General features: G+C 32.1%; 1 protein-coding gene across 5 annotated transcripts in view; it reads left to right on the top strand.

Annotated features, from left to right (window-relative positions):
• The window catches only part of LOC124358511 (protein bric-a-brac 1-like), a 524334-nt gene that overhangs the window by 488381 nt on the left and 11681 nt on the right, over positions 1-24272 (top strand). For 3 of the 5 annotated variants that reach the window (XM_046810823.1, XM_046810817.1, XM_046810808.1), the window contains exons 6-8: positions 9432-9698; positions 21884-22077; positions 23807-24145. In XM_046810823.1, the coding sequence (XP_046666779.1) occupies positions 9432-9698; positions 21884-22077; positions 23807-24145 (800 nt within the window). Of the gene's footprint in view, positions 1-89; positions 3074-9431; positions 9699-21883; positions 22078-23806; positions 24146-24272 lie in introns of those variants that run through there. The other 2 variants (XM_046810813.1, XM_046810830.1) reach the window with 2 other exon arrangements.

The raw sequence follows: 24272 nt of genomic DNA, 5'->3' as shown, positions 1-24272 counted from the left end.
AATTTTTTGTTTTGCATCATAATTTTGGTTCTGTTGTTTATGTTTGCCTGCATTCGTGTGAAGTGTAGCTTTGTTTTACCTTGCCTTAGATGCCCCCACCTTACTGAAAATGAAAGCACCGACGTGGACGCAACCCCAGCTGAAGGAGGCTATCCAGGCGATAGTGACGCAGAAAATGCGGTTTACCGAGGCTTCGTCGTGCTACGGCATTCCTAAAGGAACACTCTACGATAACATCCTAGGGAAGACTAACAGGATGATGGTCCTGGAGGAGGCGGGACTGTCCTACTATGAGGAGACGGCGGTCCTGGAGTTCTGCTGCGACATATCAGTCTCTCCCTACAACAGGCGGACCAAGAAGCCGCTCAAAGATATCCTCGGCTTCGTCGAGAAGCTGAGGCGCGAGCGAGATCCCGACTTTGCCTTTACCGGCCTCGCAGGGTTCAGGTGGTGGTGGGCGTTCTGCAAGAAACACTCGATCGTCTCCCTGCACTACGGTTCGGGATCGGGCAACAATAACAACAACAACAATAACAACAATAACGACAAGCCGATCTCGCCACCACCTGCACTCAAACAGCAAGAACAACCGATACAGACTTAGCCGCTGGGCCGCGGGGGATCTGTTGATCTTGTGCATGCTCGGTTCATGCTCTAAATAAACTTATTAAAATGTAATCAAATAATAAATTAAAACATTACAGTATTTGCATTTTTTAACAAATTATTACAACCTAGGAGAATCGAGCTTACATAGGATTTATATTTTGGATTTCATCATTCCCGTAGTAACACCCTTGAATTAATAAAATACGGTTCGGGTGGTGTAAATTCAATCCAATTAAAAAATGTAAACATTCTTTTGGTATTTTTTTAAAGTGAATTTTATTGCATTAAAATGCACGGATTCAGTTTAGGCATATGTAAAATCTTATTTTCTGATTTGCCGCTATTAATTTAACAAAATATTTATTTTTGAGCATGTCGTACCCCTGGAGCATGCCTTCCGCTATTGCGCCGCTGCCTTTATACTGATTAATGATATTCCAACCATTCCTATGTCTAGATTAGTTGTCTTTGTACTTGTTTGTAGTGTATTTAAGTTTTGTTAACGTTTTTTCTGTGTGTACAATCGATTATAATAATTATTTACACGTAACTGGTTGTATTAAGTTAATAATTGATTAGTTTGTTCTGTGTTTAGTTAAGTTTTTAGCTCTGCAGTTTTATCAGTTAATGTTGCTTGCAATTAAGTTTAGTCTGTGACACGTAGTTGTTTGACGATTTAGCTGTAAGTGAGTTGCTTTTGTTTGCATTACGGTTAACCATTACATTAGTTGCTTCCCATCTAACTCGACTCGACCATTAATTAGGTGGAGACGATAATTAATCACGCGTGTTGTCCGCGTAGTAGTGTTTTCACCGATAACTGTGACTACAAATAGCGGGTGAGTGAAGAAATTGTATCGTTAAATACGGACTCGGTTTGCCTTTTGTTAGGTAGTGCAAACCGAACCGTGTAGGCTTAGACCGGCCATTGTTCCAGTATGCAAATGGCGATCTATTCACGTATGACAATAACGATTTACATAAATAATTAATTTCCTCTGATAATAAATCAACATTAGATATTAATAAGTGGATATTGATTAGTGGAGAGCGGTTTTTTAGTTGCGTGTGACGCTGTCGCCGTGGCTGGGATTGTTTGTTTGTCCGCGGTGAAAGATGAGGCTTCCAGGACAGCTGTGTCACACTTAACACACTCAAATTTAACGTTCCAATAGGTAATTATAATTTTGAAATCAAAACAATATCAGTCGTAATTTTAGTATTGTGACCTCTCTGTATTTTGCAACCCATTTCAAGTGTTTACGTGTTTGTCGGCCGCCATTAACAGGGAATAAACTTACTATCTTTTATCATTATTGCACTTCGCGCATTTTAAATGTTTTAGTCACATTATAAGCATTAAGTTAACTATTGTGTAATACTCGCTCTCTAATATAAGTGTTGGATTTGCTCAGTCGAAAATGTTCGCAATAGAGAGAGCAATACGGTTGTTCATGTATGTGCGGTTTAAACTCGGCATTGTTTTTTATAACTTTGCAATATTGTCATAATGACACATTATTTATGCAATAGACGTAATAAATAGTTTAACGTGTATTGTAAAGATTATCAAACCGTACTTTACATGTACGTTACTCATTTTGTTATCAATTTTTACAATGCAAGGTTATTTGTTTCAATGTACGAGTGCTCATTTCAACAGCTTATTCTCCGTATCTGACTTTATTGATATTAAGTTTGCCTTTGAAAAGAGTTTATAAGTGTTTTCTGTGTACAGGGTGTGTTTCAAGCACAGAAAGCCGCGTACACTAATACACGTGCCATTCCTATTGTTGTAGACTGTTGATCAGTTTTATTGTTTAAGCTCTTAGATTTTAAGATACAATTTAGGCATTAGTTGGTCATCATTGGCATGGGCACAATGATGCGATCATGTTAGACCACTGTAACAGGCGTCATCACCATTGTAACAGTTATCTGCTGATAATCTATTGCCAACTGCGAGTATAAGTAAGTACAAGGCGTTACAAAGGCGGGATTATCGTGTGTATTGAGATTTAGTTAAATATATGTTTGACAGCTCTTTGATACCTTTACGCAACGTGTGATATGTTGTCCCAAGCCGCCTGTGTTCTCAGATTTATTACTGTTGGCTTAGTTGGAAACAAAAAAGAAGCTGCGCAAAAAGTTGTTAACGCCATTTGCCATAATGTGCCAAAGTTTTTGTTTGTCATATTTGTTTCAGTCAATTCAAATTTTTTATGTATTCGTCATAAAGTCAAAGATGCTCGGATTTAAATATTTGTACGTGACACGAATAAATTATTGTTAATTTCTATTAATAAATAGAGTAATCTAAGACGATTTGCTCGGTCTGAATATCAAAGCAGAACTAAAGAAAAATATGATTTATCAGCAGATAATTCTACAAACGTAGGTTAAGTTTGAAGACTATAATCTGTAACAAGTCTGTATGTTGATATCAATAAAGACATGATGTTAAGACTGTTTGTTGGTATTATTGCCGTTCCGTGTTTTACGCTGAACACTGAACAGTGTCTACACTTCGTACAGTAACTGTAACCAGGCCCACATTGTCCGTCACAACTTTGTATTTTATTGTTAGTTTAATATTTATTGTTGAGAGAAGCAATTCTCCACGCAATTACAGTCGCAAAACATAAAGTTTTATGTCCTGATAATAAATAAAACATGTCTGACAGACACGAGTAGGTTTGTTTAATGTGCGGCTGGACCGGGGGGGTGAGGGGGGATTTCTATAGTTGCTCCAAGGTTATGCTTATTACATTCTTTAATTGGTGGAATTACGGCCATCGCTCGTCCACGCCGGACCTTGCCGATATGCTGTCTCACTTCCATCGCTGTTCTCTAACCCGATTGAACTTTGTTTTTTTTCCTCTTTCGGAATTCATGTCAAACGTAATACGGCTCAATTCTAATTCTCTATCGGGTTTCTACACAGTGAAGTCAGTGCTGTTCTAATGCCAATATCAGAACTGATTCATTGTTGCAAGAACCTGACTGTACAATGCTTAGTTAATTATTTTTACAATTTGGTTTGTTCCAGAATTTTTCTTTTTAATTTTCACAAAATGTATCTCCTGCAAGTTAGATGTTTACATCGTTAACAAGTGTGAATGTCACCCTACAAGGTTTGTCAATGACATAACATGTTAGTGAGTGTCCCTACGAAGTATGAGAAACTGTATTTTTGTTCTCATCAGGAAAATAAGAGGTAGCGCCAATCGTCTTCGTAGTGCCACTCAAGCCTGGGCAAGTATGGAATGTGGATCTATCGTAAGCTTTAGAACACATTTTCACAGGAACTTCGTACGTGTTTGTACACATGTGGGTGATCCTAGTACACAAGCCATTTTTCAAATTTGGAAAGAACCTAATTTTCTGAATTATATTAAAACTTACGATAACTACGTTTGAATCCAAAACAAACTTGTATGAGCATTTTTGTAAAAAGAAATGCTCATACAAGCAATGCTCCTTGCTGTGAAAATCAGTTTATAACATTTAAGAGAAAAACAGCAGTTTTCTCATATGTCACGCAAGCATTTCTGAGCAGAGAGACGTATCAGTGTGGGGATCGGATATAAGTTTGAGCGTCAGATATCAGTGTGGGGATCGGATATCGGTTTGAGCGTCAGATATCAGTGTGGGGATCGGATATCAGTTTGAGCGTCAGATATCAGTGTGGGGATCGGATATCGGTTTGAGCGTCAGATATCAGTGTGGGGATCGGATATCAGTTTGAGCGTCAGATATCAGTGTGGGGATCGGATATCAGTTTGAGTGTCAGATATCAGTGTGGGGGTCGGATATCACTGTGAGACTCGGATATCAATGTGAGTGTCAGATATCAGTGTGGGGATCGGATATCAGTTTGAGCGTCAGATATCAGTGTGGGGATCGGATATCGGTTTGAGCGTCAGATATCAGTGTGGGGGTCGGATATCACTGTGAAACTCGGATATCAATGTGAGTGTCAGATATCAGTGTGGGGATCGGATATCAGTTTGAGCGTCAGATATCAGTGTGGGGATCGGATATCGGTTTGAGCGTCAGATATCAGTGTGGGGGTCGGATATCACTGTGAGACTCGGATATCAATGTGAGTGTCAGATATCAGTGTGGGGATCGGATATCAGTATGAGCGTCAGATATCAGTGTGGGGGTCGGATATCACTTGTGAGACATCGGATATCAATGTGAGTGTCAGATATCACTGTGGGGATCGGATATCAGTTTGAGTGTCAGATATCAGTGTGGGGATCGGATATCAGTTTGAAAGTCGGATATCAGTTTCAGTCTCAGATACCTGTAAGAGGGTCGGATATCTGATTTAGTGTCAGATGTCAGTGTGAATGTCGGATATTACCCATAAATACGAGAGTCTTTTAGTTTGTGGAAAAGTTGTAAGAGTGAGTTAAGGTGGGCAGGCTATTCCTGGCATTGACTATTTCATGCAATGCAAGCCAAACTACAAGAGGCTCTAAAATTGAATTATGCATGCTGGAATGGAATATGTTAGCCAAGTGCTGGAGCCCATGTATCTGGATTGTTCAACTCACAGAAGTCACTCTGTTACTACAGTACTACTATAAGCAGTACCAATGTTACTATGGCTTTATTAATACAACATATTACTATAATGCATTAGTATAATGCAAAAATAACTGGTTTGTTAAATGTTTCGTTAGTCATTTTTCAACATCATAATGAAATGGTTTTTATCTTATAAAATATCCAAACTCGTAATTTCGAGTATACTTAAGAGTTTCGTTAAATGCTGGATGAAGTCTTTTAAAGTAATTAAATTATTTAAACTTTAAATATTGTGTTAATTTGTGAAGATTTATAAACTTAGAAACACGTGACAGTGACTATCTGTAGTTGAAAATTGCTCTTTTTACATTGAGTAACATTCACCATGGGTGTAAGGGATTAATGATAATAATAATTTTGGTTTGAAAGAATCTCTCACAAGAGACTTTGTTTTATTTGCAGATATACGAACAAGTTCTAAGAGTTAAACATTCAGATTGAAAAAATGATCTTTTCTTGTATTACTCACCAAATGTTGTATATAGTTGTAATCAGGTGAGGCGTGTTCAATTGACAAAATATTAATGAACAAATGTCTGTCATATTAATTTATGAAGGGACATCGTGCCATCTTCTATTACATGTGAAAGAAAGTTGGACACCCATCACATAAGGAGGAGTTTATCAAGAAAGTAACCCAGTTAAGTTTGTATTTATTTATATTAATATTTTGTTAAAAGTGTCCAAGGAAAAGGCTAATACTATGCATTAATATTAACACTTTAAATACTATGCAATTCTTCGCGTTTTGACTGAAAATCACAATAACTATGTTGTGGTAACTCTAGATGACGCCAATCACAGATTGGCTCAAAAATTTATGAAAAACAATCAAATTATGAAGGCCTAATTTTTGTTTGGGTACAGATACATCCGTATTGTAGCTGTTTCCTGCAGAAATACGACTGACACTTTATTGGTGTGTAGCACTCAAAGGGTTAATTGATATAATATAAAGTCGGTTACCTGTTAAAATATATGATAACAATTCGTTACAAATATAAATGAGATTTCCTTTATATAGCTACTACAAAAACCAATAATTTGATTAAATAACAAATTAGGCTGGAATCAGCTTAAACATTGTATTATTTTTATATTATAGGTTAACAATAACTAAATGTATATTCTTTTTTATTACAGCTAAGTTAGTTTTAAAGATTAAAAATATAGTTTTACTCTCAAATGAAAAGTTGCATAAGAAAATTTTTAGAGCTATATGCAATATGAATAACATTAAAGTATTTCCTTTATACAATCTCCTTTGAAATTGAAAGAGAGAGGAGACAGCAAACCTCTTAGAACCTCGATAAGACAATTATTAAAGACAAAATTATAGTGAATTAAAATCCTCTTCCTGTTTAGATGTGTTGGTTAAAATAATCAAACTAATGAAATTTTGTTGCCAACAGCTACTGGTATTTTTTAACATAATACATTATTCAATATATAATTAATGTATAACTGGAGTTAATTAATTTCATGATATCATCTTTGTCTGTGCCATTTGCACTCATCATTTTTAATGTTGTTCCCGCCTGTGAGGGCACTGTGCAAAGGACGCACATAATTATTTCCCTATCAATCAACTAAAACAATCAAATGTAGTTTGTGTTCACCTGATGCATGTGTAGCGTTGTTTTGATGTAGTTTGGTTTATTAAGATCCTGCTTATTGTCACCGCTGTGTGTGCAAGGAGGGGGGAGGGAGGGGGGCTTGGGTACAAAAGGCTAATTACAAAGTCATTGTGGATACCTGGTTTTGTCCACTTTCCATTACTATTATTTTAGGTATATACACAGTCATATCATTTATTGGCTAACCATGTTTAAGCATCATGTTAAGGGTCCGTTTAAAAAATTCAAATATTTGTATATATAACATATGTATACAATACAGTTCATTGTTTAGGAAACAAAGGGCAATTTTATTTTTCTAATTTAATTTTTCATTAGATTGGTACAATAACGTGGTATACATTTTTTATGGGCTGATACGTGTTTCGGCATTAAGTCATCTTCGTAATGTATCGTAAGCAATCATAAACTTTTACTAATGCGCTTTTATTTTCTTCACATTTAGAATTACCTTCAATCAATCTATATAATCCAACAATTTTATAATCTATACTTTTAGTTTTATATTTATATTTTTGACAATATAAAACATGATACCATCTTTAATTTATAATAAAAATATTTTATTTTTAATCTATTATTCACAGTCACTATAAACAAATTAGCATTGTATTTAAAAGATGATAAACAACATTTTACTTGATAGTACAATTGACCATAGCATATGGTTTATAAAGACGAGGTAAAATAGTTTTTATAACTATATTTAACTTTCTTAATTATATTAGACATGGAGCAGTTAGATAATGAGTTGGATCTAATTTATAACAAACTAAGAAAATTGATCTGAACTTTACAAATATTTCTGCAAACAATGGAACATGTAGATTATTGCATAAATCTGATTAATTTCCTAGATTTTTAACTTCAATTTGTTCCAAACACTATAATAATGTTGGTATTCATTGTCAGAAATTGTCTCACCTGTTAAAATTAAATAAAAATCTTAAATTTTTCATTTTGATAAAGTTTTCAAATACTATTGATAAATGTATAAGGAAATATTCCTTTACCTGAAAGAATTTAAAACATTTTTTCTTCTTCATTTGGTTGTTTTCCAAATATCTCATTTAAAACTTGACCATTTAAAAAAAAACTATTAGTATGTTTCATATGTTTTGCTAACATTTCAAAAAGCAAGTCATAAATCTAAACCTATCTACAAATGAGATTTTATACATTTTCTTGGTTTATCATCATCAAATTCATACCCACGACCAGAATGTATAGTATAAATAATACATTTTTCATAATTTTTTGTAGATTACACCACATTTCTCTACTGTATTGTTAATATACAAATACATATCATAGTTTTACATTTGTGACAAAACAACGTGACATATTGGAATATTTAAAGGAATTAGGAAGGACATTAGTCCAATCTTTTATTTCTTAGTTTTATAACATATAGGACTTTCTTTTTTGCATTTGAAACTATACATAATATAAAATGTATATAAAACAACACATATAAAACATAATATAAAACGTAAGGAATATGTTTTTGAACTTTTCTATTTAATAATGTTTTAGGACTGTTTTTCACATAGAAATCTTTAAACAAATTCATTCAAAACCGAAGTAAATCACATAAGGATGATGAAATTTCTTTTGTTAGTTAAATAATTTATTTGTCTGACCTGGAAATGGCAAGATTAGTTTCTAAAATACATGGTTTTATTTATTTTTAAATCATCTGCTAAATTGCTGTATTTATAAAATTCACTTAAATATCGTCTACATAACAATTTTTTGTTGCAGTTTGAATTCTACTAGATAGTCTGATAGAATAATAAAAATGCCAAGCATCCATTTTATGTTTTAAGTATAATTTTGAGTACTTGTAGAAAGTAGGTTTAATTGGTTGATTTTTACTGATACACAACCAACAAAACAAAATACTATTACTTTGTTGTTATTAATTACTTTCTTGTAATTAATAACAACAAAGTATTAATTACTTGACACTATTTATTGTACAGTGATTAAAAGAAAATAAAGATTTTATTGATTGATGTAGTGTATAATTGTTATTTAGTGTTGTTAATTTTGTTTTTGATTAAACAAATTTTAAACCCTTTACATCTGCCTTATTACGTTTTGTTTACACTTTATGTACTTATATAGTACCATTCTAAAGAATGAGTATCTCTAAAGTTTTATTTTCTCTAAAGTAATACATTCATACATACATATTTGTGTGTGTTTGTGTATTATTTTATACCAAATAAAACATGATAACTTGTTTCTGTTGATGTTCTTCCTAGCAACTGAACACACTTTGCTGGATGATGGCTGATTATGTCATGGGATGAATGAGTGCATACTCACTCCGTGGATAATCTAGATGGATTACCAGAAAGAAGGTTAAACACAAAGTGATATATTTATACAGATAAACCCTCATAAGGATCACCAATGGTATATTCATATTGCTGCTTGTATTGTACATAATAAGATTATAGTACATTATTTACCATTAAATGTATTAAGTTTTGTAAACTTTTTCTAAGACTGCTGATGTGACTATTGTTGGAATTGCTCGATGACTGGAGACTGATGTACGTGATGTTGTCCTTTCAGCAGACAGCTACCAGTACCAGCTGCAGAGCATGTGGCAGAAGTGCTGGAACACCAACCAGAGTCTGGTACATAATCTGCGGTTCCGGGAACGTGGACCACTCAAGTCGTGGCGTCCCGAGACCATGGCCGAGGCCATCCTGTCTGTGCTCAAGGAGGGTCTGTCACTGTCCCAAGCTGCCCGCAAGTACGACATCCCCTACCCCACATTTGTCCTGTACGCCAACAGAGTACACAACATGCTGGGACCCTCTGCTGATGGTGGCACAGGTCAGCCCACTCATTGTTGTCTTTTAATTTAGATTTAAGATGTCTTTGTACTTTCTCGAACACTAAATGAAATTTAGGCACAACTGGTAAACTTGGATTCTAGTTCCTGTACTTTCTCGAACACTAAATGAAATTTATGCACAACTGGTAAACTTGGATTCTAGTTCCTGTACTTTCTCGAACACTAAATCAAATTTATGCACAACTGGTAAACTTGGATTCTAGTTCCTGTACTTTCTCGAACACTAAATCAAATTTATGCACAACTGGTAAACTTGGATTCTAGTTCCTGTACTTTCTCGAACACTAAATCAAATTTATGCACAACTGGTAAACTTGGATTCTAGTTCCTGCCCCTGCCTGAATATCAGAATAGAGATGTGACCTTGTAATATTATGTGCTTTGTGGACTCCATGTTTTCTTCTCAATAGCAATGGTTCTGTTGTTATCAGATGTAGATAATATTATTACCATAAGATTTTTCAAACACACACACACATTAAAAAGAATGAAAAAACATTACAAGGTACAAAAACATATAAAAACTTTTAAACATCAGAAATCAATTATTGGTAAACTGATTGATAAAGAATGATGTATATTTCTTCTTATATATTAATTTCGTTACTATACAATAAAAGAGATTCCAAAGTCTTTAAATTAATTGTTGTTATGAAGTATTTTTTTTTTTTTGTGAATCAAAATGAACAAAATTGAAACAAAAATTATCAATTTTATATACACTTATTATGCAATATTCTTATAATAGTATGAATGGTTTGTAAGGGAGAGGTAAACATTTTGAATATAATGAGCTTGGAAAAGTGCTTGTTAAACAATAATATATATTAGGAGCAATTATTTATTTAAACTTCATTTTAAATAATATGATGACATTTTTCTTATCTTTACCACATTAGTTTATAATAATCTTGCTAGCTTGAAAATGTTATCTATATATATAAAAATGAAACTGTTCGTGTGTAACAGCATCACTCACAAACGGCTGGACGGATTCGCCTAATTTTTTTTTAAATTTGTTCGTCTTGATCTGTAGAAGGTTATAGGATACTTTTTATCCCTTTCCCGATTCAGGATTCCGCCCCACTGGTTACAGAAATACCCGTAAGAAATGCATTGCAGCAAACATATGTTATTAAGTGAAAGAGTCTTTTCAAATTTTTAATCAGCTGTTCTTTGTAAACATATATAATGCGACAAAAAATTGTTGTTATTTTTGACAGTAACTAAGTAAACATAAATATTTTTGACGTTTCTATGTAAACAAACATTTTTTGACATTTACAACGTGTCACAAATGTCAAATTTTTGATAAACGTGATTTGATATCTTTTTTACAATTTCCAAGAACAGTGTTATTTTCCATCAGTAAAAGGTTTAAAAAATAGGCAAGTATTTTTGTTTTCTCATGTAAATATTCTTTGAAGAATGTTTTTCTCAACATTTTTTTTACAGAATTCCTTTGAGCAGTTTTTTGACGAATTTTTATTGGAAAATAACATAATGCCGCCAAGAAAAAAAAGTGCTTTAAGCCGTCATATATATATATAAATGAATGTTTGTGTGTTTGTTCTTTATGGAATCGTAAACTATTTGACCGATCTTTATGAAAAGTTGTATGTATATTGCTTATTCGGAGAAGGTTTATATGCTATGCCCATTGATGTAAATCGTCAACAGGCTGCGCAGCAAAAGATAAAAGTTTTTAAAACCTTAAAGCACCTGCACATTATAAACTGCAATTACGAAACCAGCTACGTATATTAAATAGCCAAACACAAGGAGTTAAGCCAAATTTGAAGGAGTTAAGTTATGATGTATATTTGTCTTTAAAATATATTTCTAATTGAACTTAAAGCTTGAGTGAGTTAGACCACTTTATAATAACAATGGTTATATACACTTTTGAGAGATCTTTTTGACTGTGGCAGTAAGGCAAATTCTACATCGGCGTTGGAAATTTCATTCACTTGAACCAGAAGTCCTCATACACGGTCAAAGCTTACGAAACGCGTGCGAAGCCGCGGGAAACAGCTAGTTAATTAATATAATTTTGCTTTTATTGAAATATTGTGTTTCGTATCCATTATTAACACCAGTATGGATCACCTAAAATGATTTTTCAGATCATTGTTACAAATTACTTAATAATGATATCAAGTATGCATGAAAATATTTATATTTAATTTAGGTAGTAATAGCTTCATTTAAGTAACACATTTTAAACATTATGTTACCCATAATTTATTAAACTTCTAAAGCATCCATTCCATTCTACGTAAGTCCGTAATTTAATAATAAAGTTATGTTCATACTTAAGAAAGATAAAACATTAAGTTTGTAAAGTAACTCCGTTTCTAAGTCAGAGAAATGTTATAAAGTTGCTGATAAACTATGTTCTGGGATGTTGACCTTACATTTCTTGGCTTTGTCTCCCTTTCTAAATTCTATTTTCACTTCGTTATCGGTAACTTTAGGAAGGCTATGTTTCAAAGAGTACTTTTTAATTATTTGTTTCTTACAAATGTTTCCTCTGTCCAGATACATAGACTATTCAAGAAAAATATTTAATTTATTAGAAGTATAATTACTTTTTAGTCATTAGTACTAATTTTTTATATTTATCACAAATACAGCAAAGTATTTTTATGATTCCAATTTGCGAGTAATTTGTCAAAAAAACATTTTACTTTGATGTGCTCTTCTTAGAGGTGAAATAATGTTAGCGGTGGTAGGATGGCGATGGCAAACATCTGTTAGTGCACAACAATTAGTAACATGATGTTTCATGCAATGCCGTACAATGGCCAGGCTTTGATTAATGTAGCCCTGCTTCAGGTTAGGTTTCCGTAATGATTTCCACTCAATTGTTTAAAGGCTGACGTTTCCTATTAGAGCCCAGGATGTTAGAGCAGGCTATAGCAGGGAGTGATTTACCTTTGTCACCGGTGTGAGTTAGGTTATGTTCGAGTCCATTATTTAGTACATATCGTGATTGACTGGCTTAGGATACACTGTGCAAATAAACTCTTCAATTTCAGGAAATTTATAAAGTAGCAAATATTTTGCTAAGACCAATGTGTACTTTTATCAAAACGTGGTGAATGACTGTTATACAAAAAACTTGACATTCTCACAATATTTTACGTCTATCCTAATAAAATATTTCTTTCAAATATAACAATTATTCTCGTTATTACATATAATTTTTAATATATTTAAAATTAAATTAGGAATTAACAAGCCATAATTTTTCAGCTTGATTTGAAATAACACTTTCACCATTTCTAATCTATTAACCATCAAACAAAATGGAATAACTGCTTTTTCTTCAAAAGTATTGCTTTACTTTACTGCTCAGATAAAACATGGTAATTATTGAGTGACAACTGCTCAACTTTGCATCTATATCCACACGTTTCCATGGTTCACATACAGTAATTGGTTGATTCGTTTAATGTTACAGTACTGAAAACAAAGTTATAGAAGTTAAAATGTGCAAAATAACTGTGCTTTTAAGAATATTTTCTAGAACAAACATTGATTTGAAAAAGAAATGAAACACACTCAATGCATAGTTACTACAAAATAGTACGTAAACTACATAAATATAAACTTCTTTATAGAACGATGTGAGTTAAGACAGTTAGTACTGCAATATTTAAAATCGATTATTTTCAATAATTGTATTTTTATACTTTTAAACTTTAAACGTTAGTAATTTTAAATTGATACAAATAACTCTGTTTGAATAATAACAGTACAATTTTTATAGTGTTAAATGTTATTAAAAATCTTATTTGTTAAATTGATAATGGCTTGGTGGAATATGAAGAAAATATGAATAACTGTTGTATAACTTATAATCGTTGTATTTTTTATAACTAGTATTATATTATAGTATATATTAAATAAATGTATGGATGTAATTTACATGTAATACAACCAATCAATATATTTTATACTGTAAAGTTATTTAAAAAAATTATAAAAAATAATTTAAGTTAACGAAATTTCAGAAATTAAATCTACTTGTAAATAATCAGTTACTTAAAGTTACTATTTAAAAATGAAATGTCACTGTGATGTATTTAGCACGGTATGTAAATTAATATAAAGTTTTTCACAAAACTGTAAAACTTTGTTGTAGCCAACAACCATAATTTACAGTGATCGGACATGTGCCCCTGTACTAAAATTCACATGCAATGTTTACTTATCAAGTAAATTTTCCTAATTTATTTTTCAGTTCTTGCAAAAAAATATCTCTGCTTACCTTATGGTGTGTTTTAAAATTATGAAGGTTCGCTGTTTTAATGCAAACTGTGTTATTTATTAACGTATGGATATTTTTAAGTATAAAATTGGAAAACACAGTAAATAGAACAACATAGAGAAGACTTTCTACCAGAAAAATGACTTGCATCATCCTTTATAAAAACTTGTAATGTCTCTCAAAACTCATGATAACACTATATAAATTTTACTGTAATCAGTATAATAATTATTACATTCGTAATAAAAACCTTTAAAAATTAGCAAGAAAGTTAAGTTTTTTTAACTAAATGGAAATGTTTATGTTAAGGTATTACAGTACAACAATCTTCAAGCATGTGATGGTTTTTATATTCACTCTCACATAATTAACATGACATGGGTGGGGACACTGCTAGTAATTTATTATTAGCATGACTTTGGTGAAAACACTGTTAGTAGTTTATTATTAACATGACATGGGTGGAGACATAAGTTGTTTATTATTAATATGGCATGGGTGGGGACATAACTAGTATTTTATTATTAACATAACATGGGTGGGGGGATAACTATTAGTTTATTATTAACATAGCATGGATGGGGACATTGCTAGTAATTTAATAAAAAAACATCACTTGGGTGGGGACACTGTTAGTAAATTAAAGTAAATCAAAATCGAGGTAATTAAAACTCCTATGTAGTAGTATAATGTAAAAGCGTGTTTGCTTGTTATTATATTGAGTTTTAAGTTTTTTAATCAAAGTCAACCATATTTGTATGCTAAATCCTATTTTTTTTTTTATTTCGGTGTTGTTCCTCTTGACAGCAACAAGTTTCAACAGATCACAGTTTTGCAGTAATACACATTTTGTTACTATTTGATTACATTTTTAAGGAACTTTAGAAGTTTATGTACAAACTCAATATATTATGTATGTGAGTCTTATTTAAATGAATAGAATCAAAAAGAGAAAATCCAAAAAACTATAGGACATGATCATAATGATTGAAATGTAGATGCGAATTACAATTTAATGCTTTTCCCAACTAGTAGATCATTGTTTTGTATTGCAGAAATCCACAGGGATTCTAAAGTATATTTCATGAAATCGTTTATGTCATTTCAATCTGGAAAATACTTCTCATTTAAGCTGCAAGTATTTTGAATAAGCTTTTGTTTGGGAATATTAATAAAGTTAGTGTTGGTTTAGCTACTCCTGACCGAAATAATAGTTTGTGCGTATGAAATGAGCAAGAAATTGGGAAATTGTCGGGTACATCATAATTTGATGAGTACAGATCAAACGTTCTTAATTGATGAAGGGAGGTGCAGCGGCAGCGGCAGTGGTAGTGGCAGTGGCAGTGGAGTATATGTTGTAATGGATGTCTCTTGTTCTGTGTACTGAGTAATATTATATTGAACACATGTTTGTGTGTTGTACAGGTCCGTTTGTTCATCATGTAAATTAGAATGTATTGTACTTTGTCCCATTGTGACGTCTTGTTGGTACCAATCAATTAGTACGTTCAATCAAGCACAGCTCTAGACTGGGATGTTTCATTATCGATACATTATGTTGTCTAGTGCACTTGCCTCACGTTCGCTTGTTCGCTCAGCTCGGACACTACAGTATCCCCCCTAACTGTACTCACTTTGCAATGTTGTACAATAAATCACATCGCCTCCGGCCTTGTTCAGTGAAAATAAATGTGTTGTTAAACAACTATATTTGCTGTCCAGAGTAAGGAACTCATTTCAGCATTTCCCTTCCTCTTGTTACTGTGATGTTGTTAATTGCGTATACTGTTACATGTATTTGCGAAATAACATGTTTATAAAATGTATTTTCTATAAAATATCATATAAAATATAATCTTTAAAAAATCTTTTATAATGTGTATATTTTTGAGTTTTAGAAAAAATGTCCATGAATTCAGTACAAAACATTATATTTTTATGAATTTTGGCACAACAGCAAATTATCTGTACACTAATCAATCACAAAATTTTCTTTTTGCCTCCTTCACGATTCATATTTGAGGGCTTAAAATTATTCTTGTAAATTATGTCAATATTTAGACCATAAGTAAAACAAATTATCAATGTTAACAATTAAATCTTTGAAGCTTAACACAAATCATCCTTCTCGTTACTCTTCACCATTTACGTTATGTTACTCCAGTTGTAGCTCTTTAAAAGGTTACCTTTTAAACAAAATATAAAGAGATAATACTGATGGGCTAGATCTCTGTATTTTCAAAACTTTTTGTTAATAAAGTAAAATGTGTATGCAATTTCAGCAATTATGTTTTGTAATACTTTAGTTAATGAACATTGCACACAAGACAATCATGTTAAAAAAACGTAGAACCTATAAATTGTGCAGTGGAAACTATAAAATTACTCAGCAGTAAATTGTACACTTGAAGTAAATTACATTATGACTAGGTGCAATTTCATGTGTTCAATGTCACTTTTAATATTTTATTGAGCAATCTCTACAAGTAAACAAGTGTGTTTGTTCATGATAAATCAAATGTGTATAATGTTACCTTTGATTGTATTAGTTGCTGCTCCTGTACAGTAATAACCAGCTAAATATTCACCGTTACCAGGGCATGTGTTAGTTATACTGTAAGAAAGGGCCATTGTTTAGCATGGAGTTGTAATCTGCTTTACAAACATTGCCTCATTAATTTGCCTTACCTAGGCAATATTGCTCAGCAAAGCTGTCTTGTATGTAACCTAAACGCATTTGATTATATTGCAAAACTCTGTCCTTCTATCATAACAATATTAGAAAACATTAATGAGATCCAGATTCTCCTATCGTATGAGAAAATTAGAAGTTTTAATTTTACGTTTTACACATCCCACTCCAAGCGCCTTGTAGAGTAAAATTGTGAAGAATCAACTTAAAGTAATAAATATTTCTGAATCCATTTTTTGTTGCATTATAGAGTTTTTCACTGTATAATTTGAATATGTTACAATACGTGTTAGATACATACTCATTGGACTGAAGGTAGATGGAATAGAATGAGCTACTTTCCTTCGAGTACAACTACAACTAGTGCATAAACAATTAGCACTGGCAATAAAAACAAATGATCCAACAGCTGGCCATCACTGTGAATGTATAACATTAGAATATATCAAATGGGCTCTGCTTGAAAACAGGCAACTCTGTGTGACATACAAACTATTACAATTAGTCACAGTTCATTATACTCCAGACTGTCTCCGAATGTCGTTACTCTCATTAGGTTTTGTCTTTTTGTTTTTCTTAGCCCATTACATCCTAATTTCCACTGCACGGTGTAGTGAATCTCCAATCGTAATTACCCCACTGTATTTGATGCTTTGTTAAAGCCAAGTTTGTACAAAATATCATTTATATCACAGTTTTAAATATGTTTTACAAGTTTCATTGAAAAAAGTTTTCAAACACAAAATGTATCTGTAGTACAGGCACATTTTGTTAGTGATTTCTTTAGGCCAATAATATTATTTTATTGTAGAATTAGTTTCTTAGAATACGTTAAAAATCATTTAAATCTAATTTAGAAAGTAAGGAAATTTTAGTACAGTTATGTTATTTTATAATTTTTTTAAAACATGTTAAGTCTCTCCTCTTTTTTATTCTGTTTACATTTTTTCCAAAATCAAACCAGTAATGGTTCTATACACGAGTTTCAGCAATCAGGTGGTCACAGCAACCTCCTGCAAATGTATGTTGAGAAGATAATGTTTATGCTTTTAACATTGTATTGTTTTATAGTAAAACAGCTACAAAAAGACCTTATAATTAAAAGAATTCAGTGAATATCACAAGCTGTTATTATTTGGTGTTCACTAGTAACTATAATACATAATAGCTTCAATATTTTCTCATAACTGTCACCTCCACCTTTGAAGGTGTTTGCTGTAATAGAAATCATCTCTGAGTTCAAATAAAAATTTCAGTAAACAATGTTTTTCATAAAGTACCTACTTCTTTACGTTTTGTTACTTGTTTATTTTTGTCATTCGTATAAGTATTTTGGCAAGAGAAAAAGTAAAGTTTCTAAATTTCCATTGAAAATTCATTGAATATACTAGAAGCAGTAGGAGACGAAGGCAGAGCAGCTGCTGGTAAAGTCATCTTAATACACACCCAAATGCACAATGTGAAGAGACAGACAGACAGACATTCTTGATGCCTGACTCACAGACACACATTTATTGTAGCCATTTACTTGTCATTACATGCCCACTCCCAGCCATCATGTGTTGTAATGGCTTACTTATTGGAAATGATTACATGTGTAACAGCTAGCCTAGGCCTCACTCTGTGTTTTTATGATCCCAGTTCACAGAGTTATATCTCTCAAATTGTTGGTTCATTGAGATAATCAACTTAATATCATCAGTTTCATTTTATAATAATTATACAGACACAAAAAAGGATGTTGGGTTGAATTTCTGGATAAATGATTTTGAAACTAAAAAATGTGTTGCATTAAAATAGTTGTTATACCTATGGTATATATTAAAACGATTAAGGGATACCATACTAAAAATACTGATTTTCTTAAATAAGGGTATGAAAAATTATAAACCAATATTTTTACATTTAACCTAACAAATTATTTACCAGACTATTAGAATAAATAAAAAAGCATTTTTAGATTTTTTTTAATATAAAAAGAGTTAGGCAAAAATCTGTTTTATAAATGTGTTAGTAGTTATTATAACTGTACAACAATATAAAATCCTAATAGACTGTGCAAATTTATCTAAATTAATTTTGTATGTTATTTTGATTTGGTCTAAAAAAAATCAAAATAGTTGGTAAAAATTTCACCTCTGTAATTTTAAAAGTTATAAGAACTTTTGTGTATGAACTACGAACATTATTTTCTAGCAGGAATCTGTATTTTAAGATTCCACCAAGTTATAAGAGTATAATTTCCATAACAGGTATTTGTAGTAAGTGAAAGCTTTACTAATGTAGTAAAAGTATAGAAAACATATATTGTTAGTATATAATACAAAATAATATATTCAAATTCATATTTCTTTACTCATCACTGTATACATTCAGAAAATACAGATTAAATTGATTCTTTGTATTAGCTTAAAGTACCCAATGCAATTAAAAGAAACTTATTCTAAATTTATGACTATCAAATATTTTAAATTAAATTTAAAAAAATAAAACATCAATTTACAATGAAAAATATTCTAAATAATATTATTATTTGCAGTTGGTAAAGTAAAATTGGCTTGTGTTTGGTAAATTCTGTTCTAAAAATTCTTCAAAAGAATGTTGAACTAGGTGGTTTTTAAGATTTCACTTTTTTCTATGTTCTTTATATCAGAGGGAGTAAAATACACAACTTTAAACCTATATAGATTGTTTTCTTTTTCTATAACTTCAATTTATGGTCCTTAACCTATCCTGGTATTGTACTCATGATTTACAGAATTGGCCTTCCCATTATATATTTTGCATATGTTTCTGTTTCAAATATGTACTCATTATACTGTAAATATGTTTAATTCAGAAAATGGATGTTATATAGTTTTTTCCAATTTTAATTAAATATTACCGTGATAGATTTCTTTTGTAGTTTTAGGATCTTATCAAGATTTTTCTAATGATATTAATTTCGTAACTAAATGTGTATGCATTAATGCAAAGTAAATCAGTTTCAAAGTACCTTGGTTGCAAATATTTCAGATTTGTTTGAGGGCATATAGCTCAGATGATATTTTATTATTGCACAAGCTTGTTCCAGCTTTGTTTTTTATCAATTAACAAATCCATAAATTTGTTTCACCTACTTCCAATATACTATTATCTAAAACTTTTAAATTGAAAAACTATGTTTAAATTAAAAACATGTTAAATTTATTCTCTCTATAGCTATATAACAAGAGTACAAAATAAGTTTTAGTTTAAAAAAAAACTATTTCCGCTGCCGATCATAGTTCAGTTTCACCTAAGTATTGATGAGCAAGTGAAGTCCAGTATTCCCATTACTGTAAGTTTGATTACACATCTTGATCCATACTTCTAGAGTAAGTGGATATTTCAAAATTTGATATTGTACTCTGTTTTAGAAAAAACATAAGTATTATTTACTAACAATCCTTAATGAAATAAAAGTTGTTATTTCTGTATATTAAACACATTTCTATCTTATTATGTTTTAATGAAATAAACATACAGTCTACAATTTGGAAAGTTATTATTACAATCCAACATTATTCAGCTGGTTAAAGCAGTTTAATTTAAAAACAGTTGATTGTTGTTGCTCATAAGCAGTGATGTCATATAACAACAATTAATATTGATATACTCAGCTTTTTAAGAAGAAATTATCTCCCTTAGTTATCAACGACAGATGTCAAAAGTTGTTTTAGTCTCATCCAACGAATTATAATAATGGAACGCGCTCTGGGCCGGAGAAACCGAGCCGAAATCCTGGGCTGCGTTCCGAGTCTGCAGGCGCTGGAAATGGGCAAGAACTAACTCCGCCCATATGGCAGGCATTATAGTAATGATCTAATATCACTTTAAAAACGCCTTGTAGACTTAATACAATTGTTAGATACTACAATTTATTTATTATTACAAATGTTAGTAGCTGCTTTTTACCGTGGATTTTTATTTTCTGTTAAAAAAACTGATTTTTGTGCAATATCAAAATAACTGAGATTTTGACTTTTATTTTTCTTACAAAGTCGGAAACAAATATTACAGGCATTAAAATATTACCCAGATGAAAAAAAAACAACTTTTTATTGACAGTATTTTATTTCAAAATAAACTACAAAAAATTTACAAACATGACACACTTAATCTACGTGTTAGAAAATAAAATTATTTTGACCAATATTTTTGCCTTATTTCTAAGTTGGTTTCTTTTTTAATGTCAAAAGTTTTTGTTTTTTCGATGTGATGAGATATTATTTAAAAAAAATAGTTTAGTCACAGTTTTTAATTCAAAGTAACTCGTGGCTTCCTGTCAATTTAGAAGTGGTCGCATTTGTTTGAGATAACTAGAGTAAATAATAATATTTTACAATTTTCAATACCGTACATCATCACTTGATCTACTTAATTTACCCTTAGATTTAAAATCAATAAAAAGTTAATGTGTTCTAAGATCAGCATCATTGGCATGGAGTACAGAACTTGGTGAGTTCTTGCCCACTTTAAGCGCCTGCAAATCCATGGATACACCAGTAACGCACAGCTGTGTGCGACCGGAAAACACAACATGCTGCTTATGGGCAGTGCGCGTTCCAGTAGTATAGTTCGTTGGTCTCATCTCACCAGTAAACAAACAAAACAATCAGCTACTAGATGACAACAGCTGTTTGTAAAAACAACTGACTTTGGTATTCTGCTTGTTTAGTTGCTTCTTATTTTACACAGAGCAAAACGTTAAACATATATAAGCTACATAACACTGTAATACTAAAGAATTACCATAATTAGTTCACTGTATATTGTCAATGACATGAATAAGAATTATTCAGTGTTGCATTATAGGGGAAACACAAGATTTCAGTATTAAATCTACCAAACGCTATGGATAATTTTTCCACACTGATAAAAAGAACTTTTATGAGATATGTTATGTTTTTCTTACGTCTAACAACGTACAGAATCAGAAAAAAGACAAAAATGTTTGTTTGTTTTTTTTGTAAAATGGTTATTCTCCAGTGAAATCCTCTTAAGTGTATTTTTTTAGGGCAATCCAATATAATAAATGTTTTGTCTTATCCATTTCTCATTCTAATTTTGCTAGGATATATTTTGGTGTACTGAGCTTGAAAGCCATTGTACAATACTAATATTTAGAGCATTTCCTGTGAATGGATTGATTAGATAAGTTGGTATTTGTTCAGATCTGAGGCCGAAGGGAAGAGGACGTCCCCAACGCATTCTGCTGGGGATCTGGCCAGAAGCTCACATCCAGGGAGTGATCCGGGCAGTGGTATTCCGTGATCCACAACACATGAAGGAGGATCCCATGAGTTTGGCCTATCCTCGGCTACAGGTGCTCTCTCCCCTGCAGCAGGCTAACTTGGACAATAAGCGGGTATGTATATCCTTATAATATTATAAATGCCAAAGTGCCTTTATTTTTTTGTTTTGCTTGCACATGTAAACTGTTCAACCGATTGTACTGAAACTTTATATGGGCATTCTTACGTTCTCTGGTATGAATATAGGCCTATTATTATTTCAAATATCCATCTGGGCTACGCCCCACTAAGCTTTAAAGTAGCGAAAAGTTCCGCCTAAGTCTCTAAAGTTGTGAAATATTCATTGGAAGAACCCGTCAAATGTTATCAACTGTTCTGTGTAAACATTGCTCCTAATTCTCTAAGGAGTAACCATTAGTTTTCACATAATTTTTTTAGATTTCAGCGATTAGGTAAATACTTGTAAGAAGAGTCTTAAAACATGAGATGGTCAGAATTTGACTCCGAAGACTCCCTTTGAAGCAGTCGGCAAAAACTATGATAGATGAAAGTTTGTTGGACTGTACTTTTGAACTAATGTACCAATTCCAGCCCTTACTATTCTAAAATATTTTTCAGTTTATGAAGATACAAACACGTTAATAGTGTTATTGTTAATGGACTTTTTTAACTGTACATAGAAAAGACATAGTAACTATCTAACTTTTAGTATACATTCAAGACTGTTGTAAATCCCATATTAGTTGTGTTTTGACAGAAACAGGCTTCTCTGATGTGATATATGTTTTCTTGATCGTGATACAAGGTAAAATCGACCATGGAACAAAAAAAACAAAGAACCAGGTAAATTACAATGGCCATAAATAAACACTTTTTGATGTATTCTCTTATAAAAATCCACTGTGATATCTTCATGAAAACTAGTCTTATCATCCTCAAATAGATATTCCTTCCTTCAGCAGGTTAACCTGGACAATTTGTGGATATGAGGAAGGCTGTCTGTTGTCCTCAATTACAGATATTCCTTCTTTCAGCAGGTTAAACTGGACAATAAGCGGGTATGAGGAACAGTATATATTAGTCTCTCTTTATTGCAAAGATCTAGGCTGTGGTGTTACTTAATCTTCATGAAGGCTAAGTCTGTTATCCTTAATTTCAGATATTCTCTTTGACATTGTTGTTCATTAGAAGTGATATTAGTTTTGGAAGTAATCAAATTCCATGGGGTCAAGTGCAGTGTGTAAAAAGATTGTTGCTAACTGGAAAGTTTTCTTAACCTTCCAGAGGTGGCATCACTAAGTTCACTTCCTTGTGCCTCATATTTTGTAAATAAATCACAGAGTTTTGTGACGTGCGCTGTCAAACATTATGTCCTTAACAAGCCTCTTTTAAGAAATATCCTGCCCCAGTTTCACTTTTACTATTGGCCTAGCTTTTATCTAGCAGTACATCCTGTGCAGTTACAGAGTGTCCCTCCATGTTCTACCTCTCGCGTTTTAGAAACCCAGAGTATTATTCCGTTTGCCACCTACCAAGCATTAAATGATTTTAATTATTTAAATCATTTTGGAGTCATAATTGTTGCTTCAATTCCAATAAAATATAAAAAAATAGTGATAGAAATTTACATTATATCAATATAGACTTTGACAACTATTTCACTTTTAAGTATATATTTTACATGTTAGTAAAGGTATTTTTTGTTATTTTGTGAAAAATTCAGTCAGACATGTTCACGTTTTATGCTGTCCTAATATTTGTCAAAATTATGTATAATGGTTTGTATAATTGTCAAAACACAACAGATTTTTAAAGAATAACTAATGATGGGAACTGTTACAGCAACAGCAACAACAACAACAGCAGCAGCAACAGCAGCAGCGACAACAACAACAACAACAACAAGAGCAGTCCATGTACGGAAGCAACCCTTGCATCGGTGAGGGTGGTATAGTAACCCCCAGCTCTGCTGCATCAGCTGTGATCGCAGTGGCCCAGAACTTGCGTCAGCAGATGTTGGCAGCAGCCCACCACGGGGCTGACCCCACTCATGCTGGTTTCAGCTTCCTGGCGGCTCACTGCGGCAATGGCACCGGCCTCGGCGTCCACTCACCTCTACCTAGCCCTGTCGACAGCTCCCCACGCTCTTCTCCACTTTCTGCCGCCAACAATAACCTTGAAGTATGTAAAACTGTTCTTTAGCTTAAAAAACTTTGTACTGTACTCAATCTATTCTAACATACTTTATTACCGCTTTCTGTAATTAATTGCCAGTCTATTTTCAAATATGATATAAGTTTATGATCAT

Source organism: Homalodisca vitripennis, chromosome 1 (assembly GCF_021130785.1).
Source record: "Homalodisca vitripennis isolate AUS2020 chromosome 1, UT_GWSS_2.1, whole genome shotgun sequence".
Lineage (NCBI taxonomy): Eukaryota > Metazoa > Arthropoda > Insecta > Hemiptera > Cicadellidae > Homalodisca > Homalodisca vitripennis.
This window is presented reverse-complemented; position numbering and strand designations above follow the sequence as displayed.